This window comes from Synchiropus splendidus, chromosome 5 (genome assembly GCF_027744825.2).
Source record: "Synchiropus splendidus isolate RoL2022-P1 chromosome 5, RoL_Sspl_1.0, whole genome shotgun sequence".
Lineage (NCBI taxonomy): Eukaryota > Metazoa > Chordata > Actinopteri > Syngnathiformes > Callionymidae > Synchiropus > Synchiropus splendidus.
Window position 1 is genome coordinate 20,852,617 of NC_071338.1, and position 25,353 is coordinate 20,877,969.

Below are 25,353 nucleotides of genomic sequence, written 5' to 3' on the forward strand. Positions count from 1 at the left end.
GACAAGAAACCCGATCAGCTGGTCAGCATCCACTACATCATATGCAAGCAGTAATGTCTGAGGTGGCAAACACTCAGAACACACAGCTGTGCCTTCCTGATGTCCACTCATAACAATAAATCACTGAAAGGTGATCGCATTTGTTAGTGCTGCATTATTTTGCCAAGTGAATATGTTCCAGAGATCCCATATTAAAATGTACAACCAAACTATAACAACGCTATGATAAGATTAATCCGGTTCAGGATTTGTTTCTCTGGTAAAGCTGGAACAGTCTGCGGTGTGTTCTACAGAGCTGCACTGGACAGGTGTGACCATTGTGTGAGCTGAGATCCAGAACACCTCCTGCTCTGCAACTTATCTTTAGAAGCTGTCATGCAGAAACCCCTTTGATTTCAAAAATGATTTATAAAATGTTGAAAAGCTCAAAAGGCTGGAGGTAGAGTGGTGATAATGGAATGATATTCTCTTCTAGTCTTCTCTTGTCTTCTGTTCTATTAAAGAATACAATGTCATTTACTGTGTTATATTCTTGTTTTCTGGCCAGACTTACTTTGTTTCAAATACTTTGTCATGGCAGACTGAAAGACACTTGAAAATAGACAATATAGGATAGATACATGCAAATAATAATGTTGATTCTTGTTTTTGTTTGTTATGTTTTTAATGTTTTTATACGCGCTCGCTCCTAACGGCCACCGTAGTTTTCAACTGTTATTTCCGTTTTGTGCTCGCTTAATAAACTCCGGCTGGAAACAAGACGCCGTGCTTCACAAATACAACGGTAAACTCTTTTTTTGTCGAATTTCCCTAGAATGTCGAGCGATTTTACTAATGATTAAAATACATCCTGTTATTTATGGATGTATAGCAATAACTTCAACGCCTTTTACAGTGACAAATATGCGGTAACTTAGCAGTTAGCAGCAGTGGACCACATGAGGCTCCAATAAAAGAGCTGGTGTCAGTGAAAGTGCTGATAAATGTTGGCGTATTCAACAGTTTTTCATGGATCAGAAACGCGTTATATAACGTCTATAGTAATGCATTGGAATGGGACAGACTTCGTGTTGTAATACATAGAACCAGACACTATAATGGACCTCCTCTGCTTCCATGCAGAATTCAAGTGCTGTCAATGATGGAGCTGTAAAGTTGCGTTGGTACATACTTATGACGTGATTCATTCTTTTGCAGCTTCCTTGGAAAACACGAGGTTGTTGTGATGCTTGTGTGACTACATCGTATAACAGGTATAAACTCTATCCTTTCGTTGTTAATGGTGAAAATCTAACAATTTAATTTAGCTATTCACAATTAGTTAAATATGTATTTTTAAAAGGAAAATCGAATCATGTCAAAGTGACAATGAGGTTGTGTTTAATAGTTGCATAACATTGTCGCAACTCAACACTAAGCTATTTGCCAGATAAACAAAGCTGACGCAGGAAAACAGTGTGCTAGTTTCATTAGCTGAATTTCCTCTTCCTGATGTGTCCTTCTCTTGTTTTGTTATTCCCGCTCAGCTTTGAATGTGGAGCTCCACGTTCTCCAGCTTGGTCTGTCAACATTTAAAGAATAAACATGAGTGGTCTGGATCAGGACCAAAAGCTCCATCCTGGGTTTCGTGACAACGCAACCGTCTCCTGTGATTCATCAGGCTCTGGTGACGTTGCCAAGCGGCTTCTTCAAGGTCTAAAACTGGCATCACATGTGGGTCTGGAGGAAGCACAGCGGAGGGGCAGGTTGAAGTGTGAGAAATGTGGAGGATCAAGGATGTTTTTCTGCTACACATGCTGCTCATTAGTGGGTCTCAGCCAAAAAGAAGTCCCCGTAATTAAGGTCAGTCAGAGGTCACGATGGAGCTGATGCTCGCTTGAATGTGATGGAAAATGAACATCATGTCCATTGTTGTGTGACTGAAATCCTCTGTTTACCAGCTTCCTGTCAAGATTGACATCATCAAACATCCGAATGAGACAGACGGCAAGAGCACCGCTATTCACGCTAAGGTTTTGTCTCCTGCCGATGTCACCATATACACCTATCCGTGCATACCCGAGTACGAGAAAGACAAGGTGAGGGAGGCATGCGTGCGTAAATTGTCCTGTTTAGAAACTATTTAACCTCTACATTGTATATTGATGTTGGAATGTTACTGGATCTGGCTACTATTATTATTATTATTATTATTATTATTATTATTGCTACTTAAGAAAATGTGTACATTTTTGGTGCCTCGTGAAACTGAAGTTGTTGGAAGTGAATATGATTTGAGTCTGAAAATGTGAGTAGAATCTACTTTGTTTTGTTGGGTAGTTATTGTAGAACTGTTCCTGACATGCCTGTTATCATCAAAGTGGGTGTCATGTTTTCCACTAGCAAATTCGCTTGGGGGACCAAAACCAGCAAGTTGCAGAGTTGCATGAATGTATGCACAGCTCAACTCTGACAACACAATGTCAGACAAGGTGGCGTTCCACCAATTGTTTTGAAAATGGGCAGACGACACCTTCTATCAAGGTGTGTTGCCAGAGTTGAGCTCCGTAATTCTTCTCTCAGGTAGTTTTGATGCTGCTTTCTGGTCCCAATACAAGCAGCTCCAGGTTAAATCTGTATCAATTTCTGTTTTTTCGTGAATCATGTGACCGTACTATAAGCTGCACCCACTACATTTGAGAAGAAAAAATGATTTTGTACATGCATAAGCAGCGTGTAGGTGCAGTGGTGCAGTCTACATCAAAAGGTCAGTGGTTCTGAGTAGTGGCTTAAAAATGTGATCACTTCTGAGCTTGTTTTGAAGCTCCAGCATCGAGACTGATCTCATCTCGGCAGCTGTCAATGAAATTACAGGCATTTTATTAAAGCACTGTTTTTGCCAGCGTGTCCAAAGCTCCGCCACCATAGTCTTCGGTAGTGCCAGACTGCCAGTGGGGCGGAGCTTCAAACACACTGGTGAAAACTGCACTTTAATAAAATGTCTGCGATTTCATTGATCTGCTCTGACACAGCTTGTGAAAAAGCCATATATTAGTCATGTTTAAGTTGCAGGGTTCAGATCAAAAAAGTAGTGGCTTAAAGTCTGGAAATGATTATTCTCACACACACTTATGGTAACATATGAATAGAAGCAATGTGTGCTTTACTAATGTGAAGGGTTGTTTTTTAACCCTGGTGGGACTGGGCGTCCATGCAGGGGGTTATTACTATCAAACCCCAAACATCACAAGTTTGGGAAAATAATCTCCAAATAAACCAAGTGTCCTCCATCTTTTGCACGAACCCATTCAACTTTAACACTGAGAGGCACAGCAGTGGCTCTTCTTCATGGCTTTACCTGGTGACTCATCTCACCTCAGCTCATTTAAAATCCAGCCTGTGATTTGTGTCAGTTTGTGGCTTATAACTTCAATGACACATCAGTGATGATAAGTTGAGCAAATGGCAAAACCTCACAGTCTCAGCATTCTTTTTTTCAATAACAGTGATACATTTGCTTCCTCATCGAGTAGCATTTACTCATGTAACAACCGCACAGAAAGGCATGTAGTTGAGGTCTAAAAATATCTACGTGCTCTACGTGTGTTTTGAAAAGACCACCATCCAACCCTGTGACTCCGTCCTCGTAGGTGGTGCTGGTGTTTCCTGGCCCAGGGTCAGTCCAAGTGCAAGACATGATGCAGCGTTTGCTTGACAGATCTGACAGCAGGTCACATGACTCCTTCAATGAACCCTCCCCGAAGAGGCTGAAAGCTGAAGCTGGAAACCTCACACAGAGCGCCGGGGACTGCTGCGGGTCAGGGACCCTGATTGAAACGAGGGGCTCCGAGCCAAGGGCGTGGCCCCTCCAGAGGGTGGTCTTCATCGACAGCACGTGGAACCAGACCAGCAAGATCAGCACAGATGAGAGACTGCAAGGTAATTACGTGAAATTGCATTTGTCTTGTGGTTCAAAGACCCGGTGATGAGCGCACAAGGTGCCCTCATTCTGACTCCCCCTTCCCGCCCCCCCACACATGATGGCTGTCTGTGTCACTCTTCTGCAGACCTGCTTCAGGTGGAGCTGAAGACCAGGAAAACATGTTTCTGGCGCAGCCAGAAGGGCAAACCGGACACTCACCTGGCTACCATTGAAGCCATCTACTATTTCCTCAAGGACTTCCATGAGCATTGCCTTGCTCAAGAGTACAACGGTGAATACGACAACCTCCTTTTCTTCTACTCCTACCTGTACCTGGTGGTCAACAAAGCAAAGGCTTTAGCTGGGAGGAACTGAGGTTGTCAACAACCACTGCAAACAAAGCTTTTTTATTTAAAAGAAACAAATATGACAGATTTACGGCTAGTCGTGGGGAAATTCCAGAGCAGAACTGTGTTTACGACTGAACACAAATTTCCACTTTCTGCTTTTCCTCACACCAAATTGATATAAAAAGTGAAAAGGGAATTCTTGTTTATTTTATCGTCCACCACGAAATCGAGCCTCAGCACTGTAACAATTGATGCGTCAATTTGAACAATTAATGCAAATAAATCGATTGACTGAAAAACCAGTATCTTCCATGCATGACAGAGCTCACGCAGCTGTCGACTGAAAAGTTGTTTTTGATCTGTTAAATGCATATGCATATCAAACAAATCAGAATCTGAGTGGTATCTGGAGTTGCTATGCCATGCTCCAAATGTCACAAAGCAAAGAGGCACGCAGAGTAGGACTCTGCAGCAACCTCTTTGGAGGTGAACTGCAGACATGCCTTTGGTTTGGCTCCCTCATGAGTGCGACTAAAACAACTCAACTTCGGCACAGACATGAAAACGAATCAGTCAGGCCAAATTATTAAAGTTGGAACTTGGATCGAAGCCACATCAAAAAAAGTCAACTGCTGTTTTTCGAGAGGGCGCAGCATTGACCAGCTACACGACTGCAATGACTGAATAAAAACGGTAATGAACAGTGAGGTTGAGATACAATATTTTTATTTACAAAACCATTTACATTTTCTGAAGGCGTATGCTTAGCGCTAGTTTCTGACACGTCAGTCCTACGGCTGCAGTCCAGTCTTCCCTAAGCCAAACACACAAACTGCACCACAGAGAGGTGGTGGCATCTAGTAGTAGGCTTCCCTGATCTTGGCCTGCAGGCTGTCGCAGGTCTTCTTGGCATCTCCCAGCAGCATGGAGGTGTTGGGTTTGTAGAAAATGGGGTTGTCGACTGCAGCGTAGCCGACGCCCAAAGTACGCTTCATTACGATCACCTGTGTAGTACGGCAGCAAATAAAAGTTCTGTTCCATGAAACTGGAGGGCCGACTTGCACCAACCTGTTTGGACTTCCAGACCTCCAGGACGGGCATCCCAGCAATTATGGAATTGGGATCCTCTTGTGCAGCAGAATTCACGGTGTCATTGGCCCCGATGACCAACGTCAAGTCAGTTTCTGTGGGCATCAATCGAGCAAGTCATACCAGCAGACATCCTGCTAAGGTCCTGTTATTAGCTTCTCCAACGCCGCACTTATCTCCATCATAAACAGAACCATGTGTCTCAGGGAGCTGGGCCTGTTGCTAGGAAAACAAAGACGGTTTCCCTGACAACATGGCGTGTCTGCAGATTACGACGTGATCCAGGCGGAGATCAAAGATGCTGTGATTATTTTTATTGTGCAATTGATGGAGTGATATTTGCCACCACCCTCCCGGCAGGCTGCGAGACATCACGCGCAATGTTGTGAAACAGAAGACGTCTTACCTGGGAAGTCGTCATTGATCTCATCCATCTCCAGAACCACATCATAAGGGACACCGGCCTCGGCCAAGAGCACGTTCAGCTGGCCTGGCATGCGTCCAGCCACTGGGTGGATCCCAAACCTGTAAAAATATGGCTCAGGGGCTGCCATTTATCTGGAGTGCAGGAAGAAAAGGTCTCCTCATATTTGTCAGTGTGCTGCCAGCTCTGTAATGTACAAGTGGAACAGACACACACTTGCTGTTTCCTGGTCCAAACCAACCCTTCCTCACTCCCATGGCATCATGTATTGACATTGGGAAAGTTGCCTTTTGCGTCCAATACTGACTACAAAGGCGTCGCATACTTACGCATTGGCAGCACAACGTGTGAAAAAACAGATGGAGGTAGGGGTTAATGTGAGCTATGGGAAGGTTCTCCATTCTATGTTTAGTATCATGTCAAAATGTAATTTAAAGGCCATCAAACGGTGGTGTGGTCTAGTCACGGTGACTTTCAGGATCCTCACTAAGGAGGAGAGCCACGTAAGGGGTTATAAATGCGTGATGCTCCCTGCACTTACTCATTCCCGCTGCTCCTCACGCTCCGCGATACACACCCGCGCCTGGAGCTAAATGGAAGTATTTTTCCTTCTCTCCCCTCGCGCATGATGCTCCCATGTGCGATGCTACATGAGGCACGACGCACGATCCACGCCGCCCCGCCCTTTCAGTCCATTGAATGCGTATCACAACGCTGAAGGCTGCCTTTTTCGTCAGTGTAGGACGCAAAAGTCCCCCAACGTCTACATATATATATATAGATATATAGATATATATCTATATATATATATATATATATACACAAATATATACAAATATGCGTTCACGTGCACTAGCTGTCAACAAGGTTGCCAGGAAAGGTAAACAAACGGTCAACCTATGATGGGTCGTACAAGAGATGCCTTAACTTGGAGGATTAGGCTCACTCTGAGATGATCATGTGATCCGTTCTTGGCCACTTAAAACCTTTTATGGACAGAGACGACAAAGGTGAACGCTCTTTCTACAATCCAGCTGTCTGTAGTGACTGCAGGAACTAGACTAGACAGAAGAGGACGGTTGAGGCCCTGGAGCAGACCTGGGATAAGCTTGCAGGACATGTCTCTCAGGGTGGTGAGGATAGTTCCATTATGACAGCTTGGCTGATAAATCATTTACAGTGACAGACCTTCAAAACGTGACGCCAAAGATGCTCATTTGTTCATGTAAACAGGAAGAGAAAGAAACACCCACCTGACAGTTTTGCCTTGCTCCTTCAACATCTTCACCATATCTGCAATGGGGTACTGAGCCTTGGCAGCACACAGACCCCAGCCTGAGCACACACACATCCACAGAGTTAGTCTTCAACACACACAGTGAATCAACACAGAGTTCATCTAAAACACTCACGTTCATCGGGGCCACCGAAAATACACACACATGAAACGAGCAAAGAAAAAATACCTTCAGGCGGATTGAGAATGAACCAATACTTAGTTTTAGGTTGGTTTTTTTTATGGTCCTTCACAACATTTAAAATGTTTCGCAGGTCCTGTGCTTTTTTTCCCTTTTATAAAGAGTCTTGGTGTATTTCATCACTTCGTAGTGTGAAGTATTATCTTTGATGTTTGTATTGTTTCCTTGGTACGAACTATAAACGCGTCCAAATAAAAAAAAAACGTATATTTAATTAAACGTTAACTCGCCATGGCAAATTAATCCCACATTTTGTATCTGTTTTCAATGTAACTTAAAGCAGGGGTTCTTAACCTTTTTGATCTTGGGGCCCATTCAAGTAATAGAACATTATTCTTGATTTCATTTGTGGTCAATAACCATGTTTAATCTACTTACACGTAAACAAACCAAAACCTTGTTACATGACATGATATCATGTGATCATTGCAAAGATATTTGTCATAGAAAAGTCTAACCAGCAGCACAACCAGGTGAAAGTCACATTCATCATATTTACTAAAGAAAAAAAGAAAGAACATACACCTGATGCAAACTGTTGAGAACAAATAAAATTCTAAATAAAATAAATGTAATAAAACCATGTCTAAATATCATAAATGAAAATAATATATTGTATTTAAACTCCAAAGAACATATAAGTAAAGTGTAAATGAAAGTATCGCCATAAAATGTTCTATTAATTTTCAAAACTGCTTCAACAGGTGCTTTCATGAACAGTTTTTACTGTTGGGGGTGGCATTTTTTTCTTCTCTGCAGTTAGTAACTATCACAGATTTGCAGCTGTCAAGTCAATTCAGAGACACACTACTGCCACCATATGTGGCTAATCTATTAAAACTGAGTGTCTCGTGGCCCTTCCGGCCTAAAGGTGTAAAACAAAAAGACTTTTAGCGGCCCTCTCGGAGGCGGTCGCAGCCCAACCATGGGCCCCGGCCCTATGGATTAGAATCACTGGTTTAGAGTATAACTGGAGTTGCAGAAGACACTTCCATCACCTGGACCAGATGAATGGCAGATATTCATCACCTGCTACGTGAAAACAGCACAATATTGACACGAGAGATGAGTGACTATAATTTGAGGGGCGAAATGGTGGGGTGGATTTGGCCCCCAGGCCTTGAGTTTGACTCACATATTCAATTGAAAGACTTAAAGGGAAACAGGATCAAACCCTTGAATCAAAAGGGTTTGTTTGTTGAGCAGTGGAAGATGCCACTGTTATTGAAAGCTCAACATGAATCTCCACAATCATACAGAGATTCAAAAGGAAATACGCCATCATCCACAGCTTACATCAACCTCAAACAACAAGACAATCCACTTAAACACACGAAATCTTATAGAAAAGCGATCACACACCAAAGCGCTCCGCCATTGTTTCTTCACTTTGATTTTTAATGTCAGAGGTTTTGTCATTCATTGTCTACGGTATCCCACAGCAATTCCTCCTCTAACTTCGCGGTTCAGTGTTTGGTCGACACAAAAATGCTGTTTTTAAAACCATCTGAAAGGAGTTCAACAAGAATAAACTATTTATTCCTCGGCCCTTCACTCCTCCTCTTCCTCCTCTCTCGCACCGCAAGTGTCTTCTGCGTATTAGATCATGGCACAAAAAGCGTCTGAGAATCATTGTTCTGAGAAAGAAAGAAAAAAAAGTAACTTTTGCGTGCAAAGAGCCATTTGCCTCGTCTTCCCCTAACCCTCATTTAACCCCGCCGCTGAGGTACCGAGTAGAGTTCAACATCGGCCCAATTGGATTTTTGGAGAGGCGTCACCTGTGTCCAACATTTTCTAATTCCCCAGACAAGCGGGGCCTTCTGTTTCCTCACTGCGATGCTTTGTTGTTGACAGGACGCAGAGAGCTTTGGAGTCTGGACTCAATAGTTCTGATGACTTTTCACTGTTTGCTTAATCAAAACCACCATGTTGGACCACACAGCTGTCGCGGTGCTGAATTGGAGCCAGTGGAAAACAACAAGCGTCCAAGTGATTCAGAATGACTCCTCTTTCTGGGGCCACTCATCAGCCGTTGGGTTGTCATGCAAGTTAGTGATTTTCTATTTAATAAATCAAGATGCTGTCATCGGCTCACTACAGAGGGAGTCGCTTGCGTCACGCGCCAATGAAGACAAAGTGGACGCACTGCACCCCCTAGTGGGCTCCCACTCCACCTGAAGAAAAACCCTCCAGCAGCTCAGTTGCTCTGCTCGGTGAGCTTTTTAATATGGCTGCTGGCCCTTCACCCTTCACTGTCAAAGTCTGGTACGAGTGAGATACGCGATGTGCGAGTTGAAAGCCGTTCAGGATCATCGGTGAAGGACTCTCGAACACGGCACCTCTTCTCTCCAGACATTCCCGCAGCATGATGGACTGGGCACATGTTCATACAGCTCCATGTTTTATGGTGTATTAAATTCTCAGATAACTGGAATAACACTGCAACTATTCTTTTGGCTCTCGCCTTTTCGGTCTGTCAGAGCTGCTGCAACGACTCCATCCACCTTTGGCCCCTGACTTCTCTCTTGCTTTCCTACGATTCTCGGTGACTCATAGCAGCCTCAAAACCTTGAACTTTACACTCACAAGTATTGTATTAATCATTATAAATATCAGTCAGAGAAAAACTTAGAGGAAACGCAGTATCTCAGAGATCATAGCAAGACAAGCTCTTCCTGGTCAACGTGCCCAACTCCCTCTGCAGGTGGCTCATTGACTTCCGTACCGACCAGGGCCAGCACCTGCAGCTGGGGACAACTGTCTCAACACTGGATCAACCTCCAGCCGTCAGTCTGTTAAACTGATCAAGTTCTGCGGACAGCACAACCCTCATCTTGGACGGGGATGAGTCCACCTACAGGAGGGAGGTGGAGCGGCTGGTATCCTGGTGTAGCCGGAGCCTGGAGCTAAACCTTCAGAAGACAGTGGAGACGACTGTGGACTTGGTGGACAGCCTCAACCACACGGTGGGCTCCTTCCATCTACCGGACACCATCATCACCCCGGGACGTAAAGTGGGAGCTGACCATCATCATCTAAGGTGCTGGTGCAGGTGGCATGCCAGCGCCACCACCAGGGACAAGCAGAGACTGCAGCAGTTTCTTCTCCTCAGCCATCAGTGATGAAACACATCACTCTTCTTATTGATCACACCCCTTGTTGCACTACGTAATATTTGAAATTATATTCTATTTAAATTCAGATATTTATTTTCCCCAAAGCACTTTCCTAGTCTGTCAAACCTCATTGACAATGGCAACTGAAACCTTCTGAATCAGATGAAACAGATAACAATACTACAAACTCACATCTATATAAATCTGTGGTGAGGTTTCAAAGGTGCCAGCAGAGTTGGGATTGAGGATGAAAAAGATCAATAGCTGGCGAAGCGCCGGCATCACATAGTCATATGTAATGGCTTAGACTGAAAGCTTGAGTTGGTCCCAACTCAAAGTTCATCTTGACCATGCAGTGTGTTTGCTACTCCACTCGTGGACTTCCTCCATATGAATGCCAATAAAAATCATCATTAGTGTTGCCAAAGCATTAAAGACGTCCCGATGGCTGGTTGCTTCTCTGTAATCCACATCACAAACAAATCAAAGCCATGAACAACGCGACCTTTTTCGCCGAGGAAATCATGAAATCAATATCTAATCGAAGCGCCATCAGCGAGCGTTCCAAGTTCGTGTAAACAGCTTTTTAGCGGTCTGGTCTTGCCAGATTTATCCCAGCGGCGCTGTCAGCAACCGATTAAAGTCTTTGGATAATCCCTCCGACAAATATTTACAAAATCGACTTCCTCAGGAGATGCAATCATGAAGCGTTAACCACTGAAATATTTACCAGATTGAACAATTTTCTGCGACTGGGCATGATCATCTTGAACAGCTCAGACATGTCCGGTACCTGGCGTGATGATGATGTTGTTGGCATCTTTGATGATATCGATCGTCTGGTCCACGTTGACCTCCGTGTGAGTGCCGACGATCTCCATGGGTTTTCCGCCGGCGGTGGACGTGGTGCCGTAGCCGCCCAGGATCACATTGGGGAGAGAGCGGTTCATGGCCTTGGGGACAAACACAAAACGGCGGGAGTTTCTGCCGATACTTTTTCAAGGTTGTGGGCTTTTCATGACACGGCAGATGAGAACTCACCACGCACATGATGTAAGAGAGGATGGCACCGGAGGACCCGATTAAAGCTCCCACAATGGTCATGAGATTGTTGTCCAACAGGAAGCCTTCAGCACAGAGAGCCCAACCAGAGTAGCTGTTCAGCACAGTGATGACCACCGGCATGTCAGCACCTCCGATGGCTGCAGTCAGAGTGACACCCTGAGGGAGGCAGATGATAAAAGCTGAGTCTAGTGACCATGAAGACCGGAGAGAGGCTGCGGAGTAAACGTAGGTTTGATAAGTGATGGAGAATGGATGTGTTCAAAACAAAAACACAGCCTGAATTGTATCAAACTGACTATGTTAAACATGAATTCATGTTTGATTCAAACACTTTGCTTCTTAACTTGGGAGTATGAGAGTTGGGAGGGCGTTTTATCAGCCCATAAAACACATTCTTATTTCCCACATAAGGCAATGGTGGGTTGTCGCCCGGCATGCATGTGGTAGGTTTGGCATGTGGGTGGAAACCAGAGGGCCCAGACCGAGGACAAACAAACCCAAGCTCAAATCCACAACCTGGATGGAAAGTAGCCATCATGTAAGACCTGCATGGCAGAGTCTACGTTGCATTACAAGATGTATTGAACGGTTCATGACATCACTCCTTTAACAGTTTAAACAGAGTCGCAACAGTCTCCATTCGAAATCTGTGAGGCTCATTTTAGCATCTCTGTGGTCCACCACAGACTCAGATCAAAACACAAGATCCACTCTGGTTTTTCTCCACAATACATAACACCAACTTCTCATCTTTCATCAAATTCACTTCAGTACATCAGCATCATTTTTTAAGTTCACCGTTTAATCGTTCGCCACTGGATGAGGGATTGCATTTTAGGTGCACACATGCACAAGTATTATTTTGGGCCAGCAACATGCACTTGAAGCTCTTGCAGGTCAGATAAAAAGGCTTGACAGGCTGGCATTTTGAAATGATGAGTTTTTTTCCGACATCTAGCAGCAGTTTATCAAACAGCTGAGTTGTGAGTTCCATGAGTCTCTTTTAAAGTCAGTGTGAAAGTTGACCCAGAACATGAGCTCATCCATTGTTTGTAAAGATGCATTTCAAATTCAAATAGAAACTTCTATCGTGTACTGGGAACATGATGGAACTTTATAACCAAAAGTTTTTAACCACTTAGTCCCAAATGATTTCTCATTCCCTCAGTTATTTCATTGTTGTGCAACTTTACCAATGTAAATTTAATAAGTTCAATTGAAGTATTGCAGTTCAACTTCACCATTTAATTTTGAGCCATCTTTAACCAATGCTCAGTTTAAGAATGAAAATATAATTTTGAGAAAGCGGAGATTTCTGGCCTTGAATTGACCCATGTCCTTTGATACAGTCTCACCTTATTGGCAAACATTGAATTCCTGGCATGTATGTTACGTGGACTCACCATCACCGTGGACAGTCCAGAGACTCCCAGCAGACAGCCCATCCCAGTACCATAGCTGGTGCTGAGCATGAAGGGGACCATTCCTCCCAGAGATGCTGCCATCAAACTGGCGTTCAGCACGTGGCGTCCAGGGAGCAGGAGAGGAGCAGAGTTTAGGACGCCTGGAACCAAAAAAAAACATTTCACAGAAGGTCTGGAAGTGATGATGCAGAGCTTCAGGAAATCATTTGAAGAGATAAATCATGTCAAAATGAACTTCAAACACATTATCCAATTCTTCCATCCACAAATCAGCGCAGCAGCCCGCCCTCAACCAACCGCTACTGCGCTGCACCCAAAGACAGATTATCACAAAGCCCCTCAGATGTTCATGTCACGCAACAGTAATAATGGCCAATTTTGGAAACACTAACTTGTGGAAACCCAGAATAACACATGGTCTCAAGAGTTTAACTTGATGGAGGAGCCCTGATGAATTCAGAGGGGAATACTGGGCCATGCAAGTCAACATTGGAGAGTGTTGCTAAATGGGAGAAACATTTTCGGTGGCACGGAAGAATGACTGCTCCTTATATAACCCGTCATGAAGAGCAACTTAACTGTTTGCTGAAGGCAGCTTTCACAATCTGTCACTTGTAAATGTACATTTACCTGTTGCAAACCAACAAAACATCCCAGGTTTCTGAATACATAATAGGACTTTGTTATATGATACAGGCCAAAGGTTTGGAAGGGCTTCTGATTCAGTGTTTTTTCTTTATTTTTACTACCTTCTGCATGGTAAATACATGCTGAAGACATCAAATATATGAAGCAGGATAAATGGAATTCTGTAGCAAGGACAAAAATGTGGAATTACATGACTCAAAGTAGCCACCTTTTGTTCTGTTGGCAGCGCTGCAACCACTTTACCTTCTTAAGGAGCTTCATGATGTGGTCACCTGTTGGAAAACCTGATCAGGTGATCAGCTCGTTGCCAGAATGCCAAGAGTAACAAAGCAGTCATCAAAGTAAAGGGTTATGAGAGTATATTAGTGCCAACAGGATATTGAATGGTTTAATTTAACATTTCAAATATTGAAACATGGATTTTAAAAAAATAAAAAGTTATTAAATGTACTTAGTTGTTTAATATTGAAATGTTTTTTTGAATAGTTGAATCGAGTGATATGTGTATATTGCATGGTTGAATTGAAAATCTAAAACATGTTTTGAGTCATTACACACTTCTTTACTACATAATTCCATATGTGCTCATTCACAGTTTTGATGGCTTCAGTGAGAATCTACCATGGAAATTGCTGGGGAAATTAAGAAAAGGCATTGAATGAGAGTTGTGTCCAAACTTTTGGCCTGTGCTATTTAAAAGGACCCTGAATAAACTCTGGATGTAAATAAATACATAAAATGCAAGTTATTCTGGATTGTAGTAAAGTAATTCTGTTGAGGAACATCGTGTTATGAGCCAAAAAAACATAAAAACTACCTCTATAATGCCAGTACTCTACACCAAACAACAAACACAAAGAAAAAATTCTGTCTTCTAGAAAAAAAAATACCTTGAAGTTTGCCATAGGCCACCAGTGAGCCACTGAACGTGACGCCGCCGATGTACGTGCCCAGATAGGCCACGGTCTTCAGCACGCTGGCAGCCGGGTGGGTGTCCAGGTGTGGATACTCAATCATGAACTCTGCAACGCAAGTGAACACGGCTGCCAGGCCCACAAGGCTGTGGAAGGCCGCCACAAGCTGCGGCAAGTCTGAGATTTCAATACGCTTGGCAATGGTCAAACCTAGAGTGGAGGAGAGAGGATGAGGGAGAAAAAAAACAAAAGACAGAGCTCAGTAAATCTCAAGGAGGACTATTCCTGGCTCACTCCACACACGAACTTTGCGTGCACTTTGGAGGAGATTCACGGAATAAAGGGGGACATGATTAAGGGACAAAGACTTGCCTTCAAGTATTCTCCACCCTGCCACCCCCCAAAAAAATGACTTCTTGAACTTCAAAGTTGAACAGAGGAAAGTTTAAAACATTTGATTTGTACTCAGGAAACAGTCAGAGAGGGGAATCAAACACGCTTTGATGCCCGAGTGTATGTTTGGTGAGCAGTCATTTATCACCCTGATCTCTGAGAGTACTTAACGTCAATACAAGAAGTCAATCTCAGCAGTTGGACAGATGATAGATGCTCTGTGATGAATTAGAAAAAAAGCTAACAAGAGCCTGAATGTGGCATGCAAAGTAACCATGAGGCTTCTGGTGGGTTTAATATTCTCTAAACACAGACATAAAGTCAGGGTTAGCATGAACTGATCCCTCTATTACACGCAAGCTGGAATTGGTCACTGGCTTTGTCAGGAAATATTTCATCGTATGCTATAAAACGCTTCATAAAGTTGGAATTTAAACCTGAAATAAATGGTTAAATTGACAGTTAACATCTTTGTCAGCAGCGCTGAAGCACACACACAGTTGTTTTAGTGATCATTGTGAAGTGGAGGTGTAGAATTGTTCGAGGACACTGAAACCAACATCTGAACCGCAGTCTGTGCCACGTTAGGAAGAATTTTAGTCTCCTGTCTCGGCGTTCCTGCATCCACTGATGCAAAAAAAATCTATATATGTCAGGTGTGTTGTTTCATAAGCTCCTTTAACATGAATAAAACTCAATTTTTTGGTTTTCTTTCAAAACAATCCTGTCCCATTCACTCGAAGCATCACTGACGCCCCCCGTAGGTGAAGCACTGTATAATGTGGCTCGATCAAAACAGCATTGAATTTAACACTGCTGTGAATTTGTCTCTGTCTGAAGTGGGTTTGGTCATATTTCACATACTCTTTTTAACATATGGAAATTACTCTAGTTTTATTACAACTACATAATGAAGCCAGATTATAAAAAACGTTTCAGCCAATTAGAATTGAGTATTAAATAATGTGAATTAAAAAAAAAAACAGATACCAACATTCCACAGAAGGTTTTTGTTGTTCTTCTTTTGTCCAGTAATTAAAGGTGTTTTTGTGTTTCATTAAAGCAGCAAAAACAAGCTTTTATTTTATTTTATTTTGGATCAGAGGCTGAGGCTTATACTGTGAAAGTAGCATGTGTAATGTTTTTTTGTTTTTTTCCCAGTAGCGTGCTCAGACAAGTTCATAAAGTATGTTGCTTATTTGGTTTGATCTATGATAATCATAACAATAATAATAATAACTAGGAAAGCCCATTGAAGATGAAAACCATGCGCTTCTGAATTGAATATTTATACAAGTGCATGCAAAATGGTCGAATGATGGTGAGTAAAGTGAAGTTCAGAGATGCAGCAAAAAGGAATATGGATCTAGTTAGGATAATGATTCACTCGTTGAGTTATCTTTTTTGGATTCAACCCGTGTATCTGACGGTGTGAGGAGATTTACCCAGGGTTCCTCCAGTGGCCATGGCCAGCGACATCTGTGACAGCAGCTCAGGTGAAGGCTTAAGCGCACCAAGGGTGGCGGCGATACCACCTGCCACTCCCATCATGCCCAGTGCGTTTCCCAGGCGACTGGTGCCCTGAGCAGAGAGGCCGGCCAGAGCACCTACGCAGCACAAGCCGGAGCCCAGGTACATCATCTGCAGTCCAAAGACACTGAAACAAGTTATCTCACAGAATCAACCCTCCAGTAACTCAAGTGGGATCGAAACCCACAAACATCTTGGTGTGAGGCCAGAGCACAAACCCAAACTCCACCACGCTCCCTGAGAGAGAACATTCTTATTTAAATAAAAACAAGTGGTGCACTTCTTGACTGTGATTCTTTTTTTAACCACAAGTCGAAACATGATGAAGAAAGCTTTCTGTCATCGCCTTTTGTGGACGTTTCGCTCTCAGAGAAACGCTTAGTCTTGCATTGATTGCTCACATTCCTGTTGGTCTCCCAAACAAACTGTGTCACCACAGACATTTTCTGCACGACTGCCGGGAAGGTCGAGAGGGATCATTTTGAAATTCATTCATTTGTTTGATAATAGTCCAGCTGATAATTATTATTGACTTCACATGGACTTTTTCAGTTTCCACGCTCACCCCCCTTCACCCACAGGAAAACCCTGACCTACAGAGTGACAGTCAAGTCCTGTGATGCACCAGAAAGTCCCAGTCTTTTCCCCCTTGAATCGACATGACTTGCAAAATATGAAACATTACAAATTTGGTGGATCAATCATTATAAATTTTAAAAAAATTTTAAAAAATAAAACTATTTTATTTCGCACTGTCTTACTATTTATTATTAGTTCCGCTCTGAACAGTTCCATTTATTTGTCCTTTTGCAAGTACTTCTTGTTCCTCAAAAAAGGCAATATAAACACATTCATTTATATCATATTATATCTGTAGCTCTTCATTCATTGACTACAAAATAAAATGTCTCTACCCTAGTTGACATAATTAGCATTTTCCATCATATTAAGGCGCTTTTTCTTCTGCCCCTCATTCTTTCGGCTTGACAGCCCCTCACAACAATCTCACAGTTTGAGGCCCACCCCTGATATAGGAGCCTAATTATTTATATATATATATATATATATATATATATATATATATATATATATATATATATATATATATATATATATATATATGGCGTTTTCCTTGTTTCAGTGTACAGTGTTGATTGTGTTGTTGTCTTTAATGTTTATCTTTAATGTTTGCATGCATCCCTCATTGTGGGAGGAATAACGGCAGTCGAATCCAGTTGAATGCGTTTTCATCACCTGTTCAATACTGTATCCTGCTGCCACTGAAGCGCCATATCCTCCCACAAACACTCCAGCAGGAAGCAGGTACAGGTAGTTGTACTCAGGCGGGTCAGTGGGGCGCTTGAACATGTCCAACATGCGCTGGGTGATCAAGAAACCACCTGGACGTTCAACACAGAACATTTAGTTGAAACATTATCAGAAATCCACGGTTCCATCTGTGGCGTGAACATCTGACCGGCGATGTTGATAGAGGACACAAATGCAGCAGCCAGAGCGAGGCTCTCTGGCAGAGAGGAGGGAGTCAGACCTCCTCCCATCAGCACCAGACCTCCAACTGCTGTCAGCCCTGATGATGAGCAAAAAGACAAGTTTAAATATGAAGCATTCCTTCAGTATTCGTATTAACCTCTGACCTGAGATGGCGTTGGTGACGGACATGAGGGGAGAGTGCAGTGCAGGAGTCACACCCCAGACAGTGTGATACCCCACAATTCCAGCCAGACCAAACGTTGTGACCATCTGAGTGAATGCTGCGTTTGGGGAAATGATGCCCAGAGCCAGGCAAGTGGACAGACCTGGAGCGAAAAGAAAACAAAGTTTGAGTTTTCTTGAGGCACAGTCCAAGCATAAACCATCTCAAAATATACAGCATTCAAGTATTCCAGGTGAGAAAGATATTTTGCAATGTCAAAAAGCAGAGGATTTGCTATTACTCAGTCACACAGGATCTTGCATTGGATTACTGAATGTACATTTTTAACAGTCGCATTATTCTTCCATACAAACATCATTAAGACAGAGGACATGAGTAAATGAATCAAAAATATGATTTCTGAATCCCCATTTCACATATCCTGATTTGTTGATAGATTGTAGCAAGACAGATTATTACAGTGTTTCGGAGAACATTGTGCTCCTTGGCTTGTAGGGAAAATAAAATCCTTGTTATTTTCTGTGCTTTTGGCTTTCTTTGAAGTGTCCACAGAGAAAACCTTTTTTTCATTCAACGAACGAGCTCTGCAAAATTAAATATTACTTCATACTGCTTTATAAATTCCATAGAAGATTATGTGATCTTTGGCGGAGCAGCAATGGAATGCAACAACAGAGGAAAGCAGTAAACACAGTTGGAAAAACAATAAAAAAGCGTGTTAATAATACAACTTGTTCTGACTTTATCTGTGTTTTTATTAGATTAAATCATTGAAAGGCAAAATAAAAGCTTTTTTTTGTTTAGTTTGAATGGCATCCGATTTGCGTAAATTCAATAAGTGGAATTGATCAGGAGCATGTTTTAATTCTGTTTTTGTACCAGCCAGGTTGAAGGATGTAAGCGGCAAGGAGTTTTTAAACTGCATATCTCTACCGCTCTTGACAAGTAAACAATATGAAACATCCCCATAAATGGGTACTAGAAACTCCTGAGGTGCAGAACAGAGTAAGAATGTTCTTTGGCATTAAGTCAGTGGCAATGATTTTGTTTTCCTGCTCATACTGTGTAAAACATCTGTCTTTGTCTTCACTTGTGTGACTGATGTTTTTTTCCTGTGACTTGCACATGATAAGATCGTGACTGCATTACTGTATTGAGGTTTGCATGTAGCTCAAGGTAAATATAAGTGCAAGAACATTTAAAATTGCATCTTTATGGCTGCTAAATAAGACAAGTTTAAATAACTACTAAACTCCAATTGCTCATCAGATCTCAATGCACCGGAACTAGGGAAAAAATCGTATGGTGGCTGAGAGGTGCAAACAAAACAACAACTCTTGTCATTAGCTAGGACTTGTGTTTTGTTATAGCGATTTTATGTTTTGTTTTATGAAAGTGTTTTGTTTTGCACCGCTCAGCCACCACAGCTCAACTCAAACCCTCAGTTACAACAAACCATACATCCAACCTTCTGCATCTCCTGACAAATTATTTGATTGCCATACATACAGCGATTGACTTCGTCTTCAAACCTTGTTCCACAGAGTGGAAAACACATTCTCATGTGAGTTGTACAAGGGAACTCCTAACTCAAAGTCCATAGAAAAACTATATTTCAGCCACTTGCACTTATAGTTTGGCTTTCAATTATTGATTTAAGAATCAAAAGAATCTGATTTGATCTTTGGAAAATGTACCACATGAAGAATCAGCCATCAACAGCCACAATAACTGAGTAGTACTGTCACAGACCTGCAGTGTAGGAGGTGGCAGAGGTCATAGTTCGATTGTACGGGGAGACAGCAGCCACTTTCTCAGCCTCCAACTCTGCAACAGTTTTTTGCTTCACCGGTGCGGGTGGAGCTGTTTTTGGGAGGGGCGAGGGGAACATATTCCGACCGTCCTGGACAGATCGGAAAACAGACACATGCGTGAAAGAATGAGAAGAACAATTTAGATGAAATAAAAAAAAGGGTTCCTCTGCGATTGCGTGAGAAAGAGGCGATGCACTGTGGGAGATCGCGTCTGGATGTGCAAACCACTCGAATTACATTGTGCAGGACATCCCGTGCAGAAAAAACAGCAATCATGAACCATTACCAGTGGTTTTTATAAAGATAAATTCTCTTTTATGTGGCCTCAATAATGCTGGGTTTAACGAGGGGTAAAGTGATATGTCATGCTGGGGTTGCATGCTTTCACTGCCATAAACAATGTGCCAAAGCCAGAATTCCTGGAAAAGTATATTTTCAAACATTCTTGGGCTCAAATGTGAGCTTTTCCCGTCTGGGAGTGAAGTTTCGTGCTCATTTGGCCCATTCTCCAGCCATGACAGCGGCTGACAGCGCTTGCCTGGAGGTGGGACGCGGCTGCCAGCTGAGGCGGGACCTGCCAAAAGACAAGTGGCACTAAAAACTCACCTTCATGACAAGGGTTCCTCGGATGACATGGTCAATTGTTCCGTAGTCAAATTCATCTTTGGGCTCGTAATGGAAGTTGTGCTGGTCTGGACTGATGGCCTTGAGCAGCTTCAGAATGTTGTTGGAGTAGAGCGTGCTCGCCTGGGTCGCCATGCGGCTGGGCAGGTCTGTGTAGCCGATGTGAGTGACGCCCTTGAGGGAAAACAAAAGTAGATCAATTCCGAGTGGGTGAATAGAAAACAGAAACAGTCTCACATTGTAAACATAAAGGTCTCCTGGCTTGGTGGTCTCAATATTGCCCCCCGCCTCAGCAGCCAGGTCCACGACCACAGAACCATCTTTCATTGAGTCCACAAACTCCTTCTTGATCAGGATGGGAGCCCTCTTCCCTGCAAACACGGGGGGAAACATCAGTCACGGAGGGAAATTCAGAGGCCCATTACCCTTCAATGTTGGATCTACTGGCAGCTTAAATCATTTCCCATTCCCGGTCCAGGTGCTACTAAAGAACCTGTGAAGCACACAAAGCCCAGTCTCCATCTGGTCCTGGTCTGAATACATGTTTCTCACCATCACTGGAGGTATTCAGGCAGGTCCAGCAGACCACAAAGCAGACCCAGGAGCTCTGGTTATTTTAAGACTCTCACGGTGAAAGCTGGCTGAGGTGGCTGGGGAAAGGGAGGTCTGGCACCCCATGATCAAACAGTTAAACACAGTGGCCTGGCCAAAGTTTTTCCTTGATAAAAATCATGGAATGGCTCATCTTGGTGTAGTCTTTGACTAGCATGACTAGCTGAACTTTATTTTAATACAATTTCAAATCTTATTTTGAATTTTAATACAGCAAGTGCTTAGTTGCAGAGGACCCAGCACTCTTGTTTTCTGTGTTGATGGACACACTGACGGATGAGGTTAGAGACTCCTTTGTGAATGGATATGCCTCCTTAGGAATATGAGGTTTTCGAATGACATTTGACAGTGATTTGGAGTGAGACCAAAGACAAGTCGGAGAGGTGGAGGTATGAGATGGAGAGAAGAGGAACGAGGGTGATGTGGCAATGCAGTGTTAATGAAAACAGCCAACCATCCAGTGTAATGGACAGAGATCAAAGGTGAAGAAGAGCGTGTAAAGGATGGGACAGTGAGAGATGACAGGAATGATCAGAAGTTTTAGCAAGATGGAAGCGCTGTCGGACATTTGTGAGACCTGCCATGGCTTATGTTTTAGATAGTTTGTCACATACACAGTAAGATGCAGTGGAGGTACCAAAAAAACAGATTGGTATCTTCAATTACGTTTAGTATTTCACATAGTAAAAACATTTTTTATTATCATCATGTTTTATGGCTCATGTCACTAATCTATGTAACAACAATATAAATAATGTAGTATATTCGTATATCACGTTTTCAGGGTTCTTTTTTGTAAATTGTTATGAAACCATTGTCATGAAATTCGTACTTGTAAAAAAATCTCTCTTGACCTTTGTGATAAAATTCCTTGTGTGAACCCTCTACTTCTACAACTCTTTTAAAATGATTTAAGATGCCTTATTCCACTGTTATATTCACATTGTAAATCCTATTTTGTGTCTCTTACTAATATTTCAGCTATTTCCAGAATATTGGAAGTGATATCCAACAACATTCCTGTGTTGCCTGCAACCCTTCCAAAGATCAAGTCAATGATCACAAGCACACAGATGTTTTTATGAAACTTAAGTGACGAGACTGCAGTAACACATTTCACATTATTTTGTCTGTTGGAGAAAAAGATTGTAATAAAAATAAAGTTTCAAATTTCTGACCTGGAATCAATGCCGTGCTAACGACAATGTCAACTTCTCTACACTGCCGAGCGAACAGCTCCATTTCAGCCTCTATGAACTCCTTCGACATCTCTTTTGCGTAGCCTCCAACTCCCTCGCCAGACTCCTTGATGTCCACCTCCAAAGGCTCTGCACCAAAGGACTTGAACTGCTCCAGAGCTGCAGGTCTGACGGCCAGGAAACAGTTCAGTTACTCATAAATAACAATAAACACGTGACAGCATCCAGAATGGTGATTTTAAACAGACACCTGGTATCAAATCCTCTCACTATGGCTCCCATCGACTTGGCTGCTCCCGCTGCAGCTAAGCCAGCCACTCCGCCTCCTATCACCAGGACCTGAGTGCAGAAGAAACAACTGTGAGAACGTTCTACTTTTCAGACAACCACCAGAGGAGTTTCATGTCAACCTTAGCGGGGGGAACTTTTCCTGCTGCTGTGATTTGACCGGTGAAGAATCTGCCGAAATGATTGGCAGCCAGAACCACAGCCTTGTACCTGAAAAGAAATATATATATTTTAAACTCTGAGATATCGGTTTAATTCACTTACCTCCGGACAGAAAACTTCCCAAACCACTATTAAAGCTTTCCAGATGAGTATTTTTTCTTTGTTTTTCAGCATAAATCTTGAGTGATTTCCGCTATGCTAAAGCAATTTATTTGACTTTGTAATGCATTAGATGCAGCTTTGAAAGGATTTTTAAATATTATTATTATTATATTTCGCATTACATTTATAATGTAAAATATGGATCCAGCCAGCATTTACATGGAAAATAATTCATGACAAGGTTCTGATGGTCATAAGAGCGGAGAAAAAGACTGTAAACAGAATGTCAATTAGTATTTTAAGCAAGGTGGAAGAATTTTATGTTGAACAGGGGGTACAATACCACATAGATGAACATCAGATAAACCACTTAAAGAAATATTCAATTTTAAAACAGTTAGGGATGCTGGAGTCTGTGCCTCACCCGGCAATGTTAGCCATGGAGCTGAGGGCGTCGTAGCCCTGTGCAATGGTGACTCTCGGCACTTGGTCCATAGCCAGCACATTGCTCTGTCTTTCTGCCAGCTTCTTCATCAGTTCCGGATTCTGAGCTGGATAGATGAAGCTCACCAGAGTGGACTTGGGCTTTAGAAGGTCTGCCTCACTGAGAGTGGGTGCCCGGACCTGAGGGAGAAACAGCTCAGGAGTTCAAGAACTTCAGAAATATAAAAAAGAATGACGAGTTTAATACGGAAAATATTTATCCTGACAAAGGCAAATATTGGCAGCTGCTCATGGCTATGTGTCTTGAACAATTCTGTTAATTATATTTTCTTGAATAAGGTCAATCTGACATAAACACTGACATAAACACTGCTCAAACCTTGAGGACCAGGTCAGAGCCAAGGGCCCCATTGACGTCCGTGATGGCGGCACCAGCATCTTTGTAATGTTGATCAGAGAACTTGGCTTCCTCCCCGGCGCCGCTCTCTACCTGGACCCGGAAACCCTGTTTCACCAGTGCCTGCACGCCGGCGGGAGACAACGCCACTCGCCGCTCATTTTGTAACGTCTCTTTGGGAACGCCAATCACCAAATCTTTGTACGGGACACCTAAACACAAAATCAGATTTGATCACAGATTATTAATTCAGCTTTCCATGAAGGGATTGTTTTTATAAAACAAGTGACGAGGGCATGTGTAGATTGTTTGCCTATCTAGTTACACATATCTCTCCATACATGGTGTCGTGACCTTGCTGTCATGGAGACATTGAGAGCAGGTGATTGGCTCTGAGCCAGCAACTTGCCCACATGGAGGCCTACACTCCACCGCCACCCAGTCCTGTCCCAGACACACTTATTAAAGGGACAGGAACTCACAAAACTTTCACTTCATGCCTCCCGACAAGCAGCATGTGAGCAACTCTTGACGCCATAAATAGAATCAGTCACACAGCAGTTCAACTCTCAAGTGTCACCTTTATCTGACCTGTCTCGCACACCAGACAGCCTCATTTGCTCTCTTCTTGTTTAGGGAAGTCCGTGTGTCACACACAACTTATAATGTTGGATTTGCCCCCCCCAAAAGTCCGGAATGCTTGGAGGACATTCCTACCTTTTGATGCAGATTGGTCCCACAACACCGGGAAAGTCCGAAAAGTCCTCCGTCCAGAGACCTTCCTGCAGACCCCACGCTGGGTCCAGACTTTGGAGGAGGATGACAGGCAGCGCAGCAGACTCGACATGGCCGCTCTGAATTATTTTTGGCTCTGGAATATCAACACAAAGCAGCAGGCGTAGGTGATAAGTCAACGTTTTCAGATAAGAAATCACATTAGCATTGTAATCCTCTCTGTCCTCCCACACACAGTCTGCCTGTCAGCTCTGTGAGGCCTACAGACAGCAGTGTGACATTTCAGCTCAGCAGGACACACACACACGGTTGGTGACACACTCCAGACTTGTTCGCGAGATCTGGAGCCATGACGCCAGAGAAGGAACTTGTGCCAGGAAGCAGTGGATTGTGGGTCATCAAATAAGATATTGAATCACACGAAGGGTCAAAGCACCCAGCATTGTGTGTGTGATGGATTGTTTGTACTCATTCAGTCAAAACCATGACGGTATTATTGAATGATTTAGAAAAGTGACGAATGCTTTAGACTTGCCTCTCAGTGTTTCTGAAAAAGGACCACCACTGGCTTTAGTGAGGAACTACGATTCATGGTCACCTCACCTGCACAACCCTGTTGCCCAGAATCCACTGCTGTGCTGTGGAAAGAGACGCCTGGATCTTCCTCTTCACAGTCTGATACCACTGCGGCACTGTTGTTGTATAAATAGGCAGACATGTGACTGGACTGCTGACCAGCCTGGGAGCAGATTTAAATACCTGTCGACAGCCAATTACAGGTTTAACAAGATTATTCAAATGTTCCAACAGACATATTTCGTTAACGTCAACAATACAAAAATGCTTCTAGAGGCCAAATGAACAATAAACGGCTGAAAGGGTCGTTTTTGCTGACAGACAAGCTCTTTTCACTGAAGCATTAGATGTTGTAGTTCCTCCGCTTGTACGCATGGAGGCGCCAGAGTGGGA

General features: G+C 43.0%; 2 protein-coding genes across 3 annotated transcripts; one reads left to right on the forward strand and one right to left on the reverse strand.

Moving 5' to 3' along the window:
* Positions 1-729: 729 nt before the first annotated feature.
* dtwd1 (DTW domain containing 1) lies at positions 730-5,284 on the forward strand. The gene is made up of 6 exons (XM_053865116.1): positions 730-784; positions 1,198-1,253; positions 1,527-1,842; positions 1,941-2,078; positions 3,630-3,918; positions 4,047-5,284. The coding sequence occupies exons 3-6, from the start codon at positions 1,585-1,587 to the stop codon at positions 4,274-4,276; spliced, it is 915 nt and encodes a 304-aa protein (XP_053721091.1). The 5' UTR covers positions 730-784; positions 1,198-1,253; positions 1,527-1,584; the 3' UTR covers positions 4,277-5,284.
* On the reverse strand, positions 4,974-25,279 carry LOC128758780 (NAD(P) transhydrogenase, mitochondrial-like). Of its 2 annotated transcripts, XM_053865114.1 has the most exons (22): positions 24,988-25,279; positions 24,367-24,520; positions 23,632-23,861; positions 23,233-23,432; positions 22,667-22,754; positions 22,507-22,595; positions 22,236-22,423; positions 20,683-20,816; positions 20,428-20,619; positions 19,760-19,910; positions 17,988-18,149; positions 17,810-17,920; positions 17,587-17,732; positions 16,248-16,443; positions 14,386-14,619; positions 12,827-12,987; positions 11,400-11,579; positions 11,152-11,311; positions 7,018-7,099; positions 5,747-5,865; positions 5,320-5,435; positions 4,974-5,255 (listed from the first exon to the last, which is right to left on the reverse strand). In XM_053865114.1, exons 2-22 carry the CDS (start codon positions 24,494-24,496, stop codon positions 5,109-5,111), a joined length of 3,216 nt encoding a protein of 1,071 aa, XP_053721089.1. In that variant the 5' UTR covers positions 24,497-24,520; positions 24,988-25,279; the 3' UTR covers positions 4,974-5,108. The 2 variants fall into 2 exon arrangements, with proteins under 2 accessions (XP_053721089.1, XP_053721088.1); XM_053865113.1 differs by lacking the exon at positions 24,988-25,279 and having other exon boundaries at positions 24,367-24,698.
* Positions 25,280-25,353: the final 74 nt, after the last annotated feature.

What these genes read in the sequence shown, in the direction of transcription:
- dtwd1 (XM_053865116.1), top strand. Translation starts at nt 1,585, where the DNA reads ATGAGTGGTCTGGATCAGGACCAAAAGCTCCATCCTGGGTTTCGTGAC. An exon ending in AAGAAGTCCCCGTAATTAAG is followed by an intron (nt 1,843 to 1,940) that starts GTCAGTCAGAGG and finishes TCTGTTTACCAG; the next exon opens with CTTCCTGTCAAGATTGACAT. An exon ending in CACAGATGAGAGACTGCAAG is followed by an intron (nt 3,919 to 4,046) that starts GTAATTACGTGA and finishes ACTCTTCTGCAG; the next exon opens with ACCTGCTTCAGGTGGAGCTG.
- LOC128758780 (XM_053865114.1), bottom strand. Translation starts at nt 24,496, where the DNA reads ATGTCGAGTCTGCTGCGCTGCCTGTCATCCTCCTCCAAAGTCTGGACC. An exon ending in TAGCACGGCATTGATTCCAG is followed by an intron (nt 20,817 to 22,235) that starts GTCAGAAATTTG and finishes CCGTGTTTGCAG; the next exon opens with GGAAGAGGGCTCCCATCCTG. An exon ending in AGGTCTGGAAGTCCAAACAG is followed by an intron (nt 5,256 to 5,319) that starts GTTGGTGCAAGT and finishes CGTACTACACAG; the next exon opens with GTGATCGTAATGAAGCGTAC.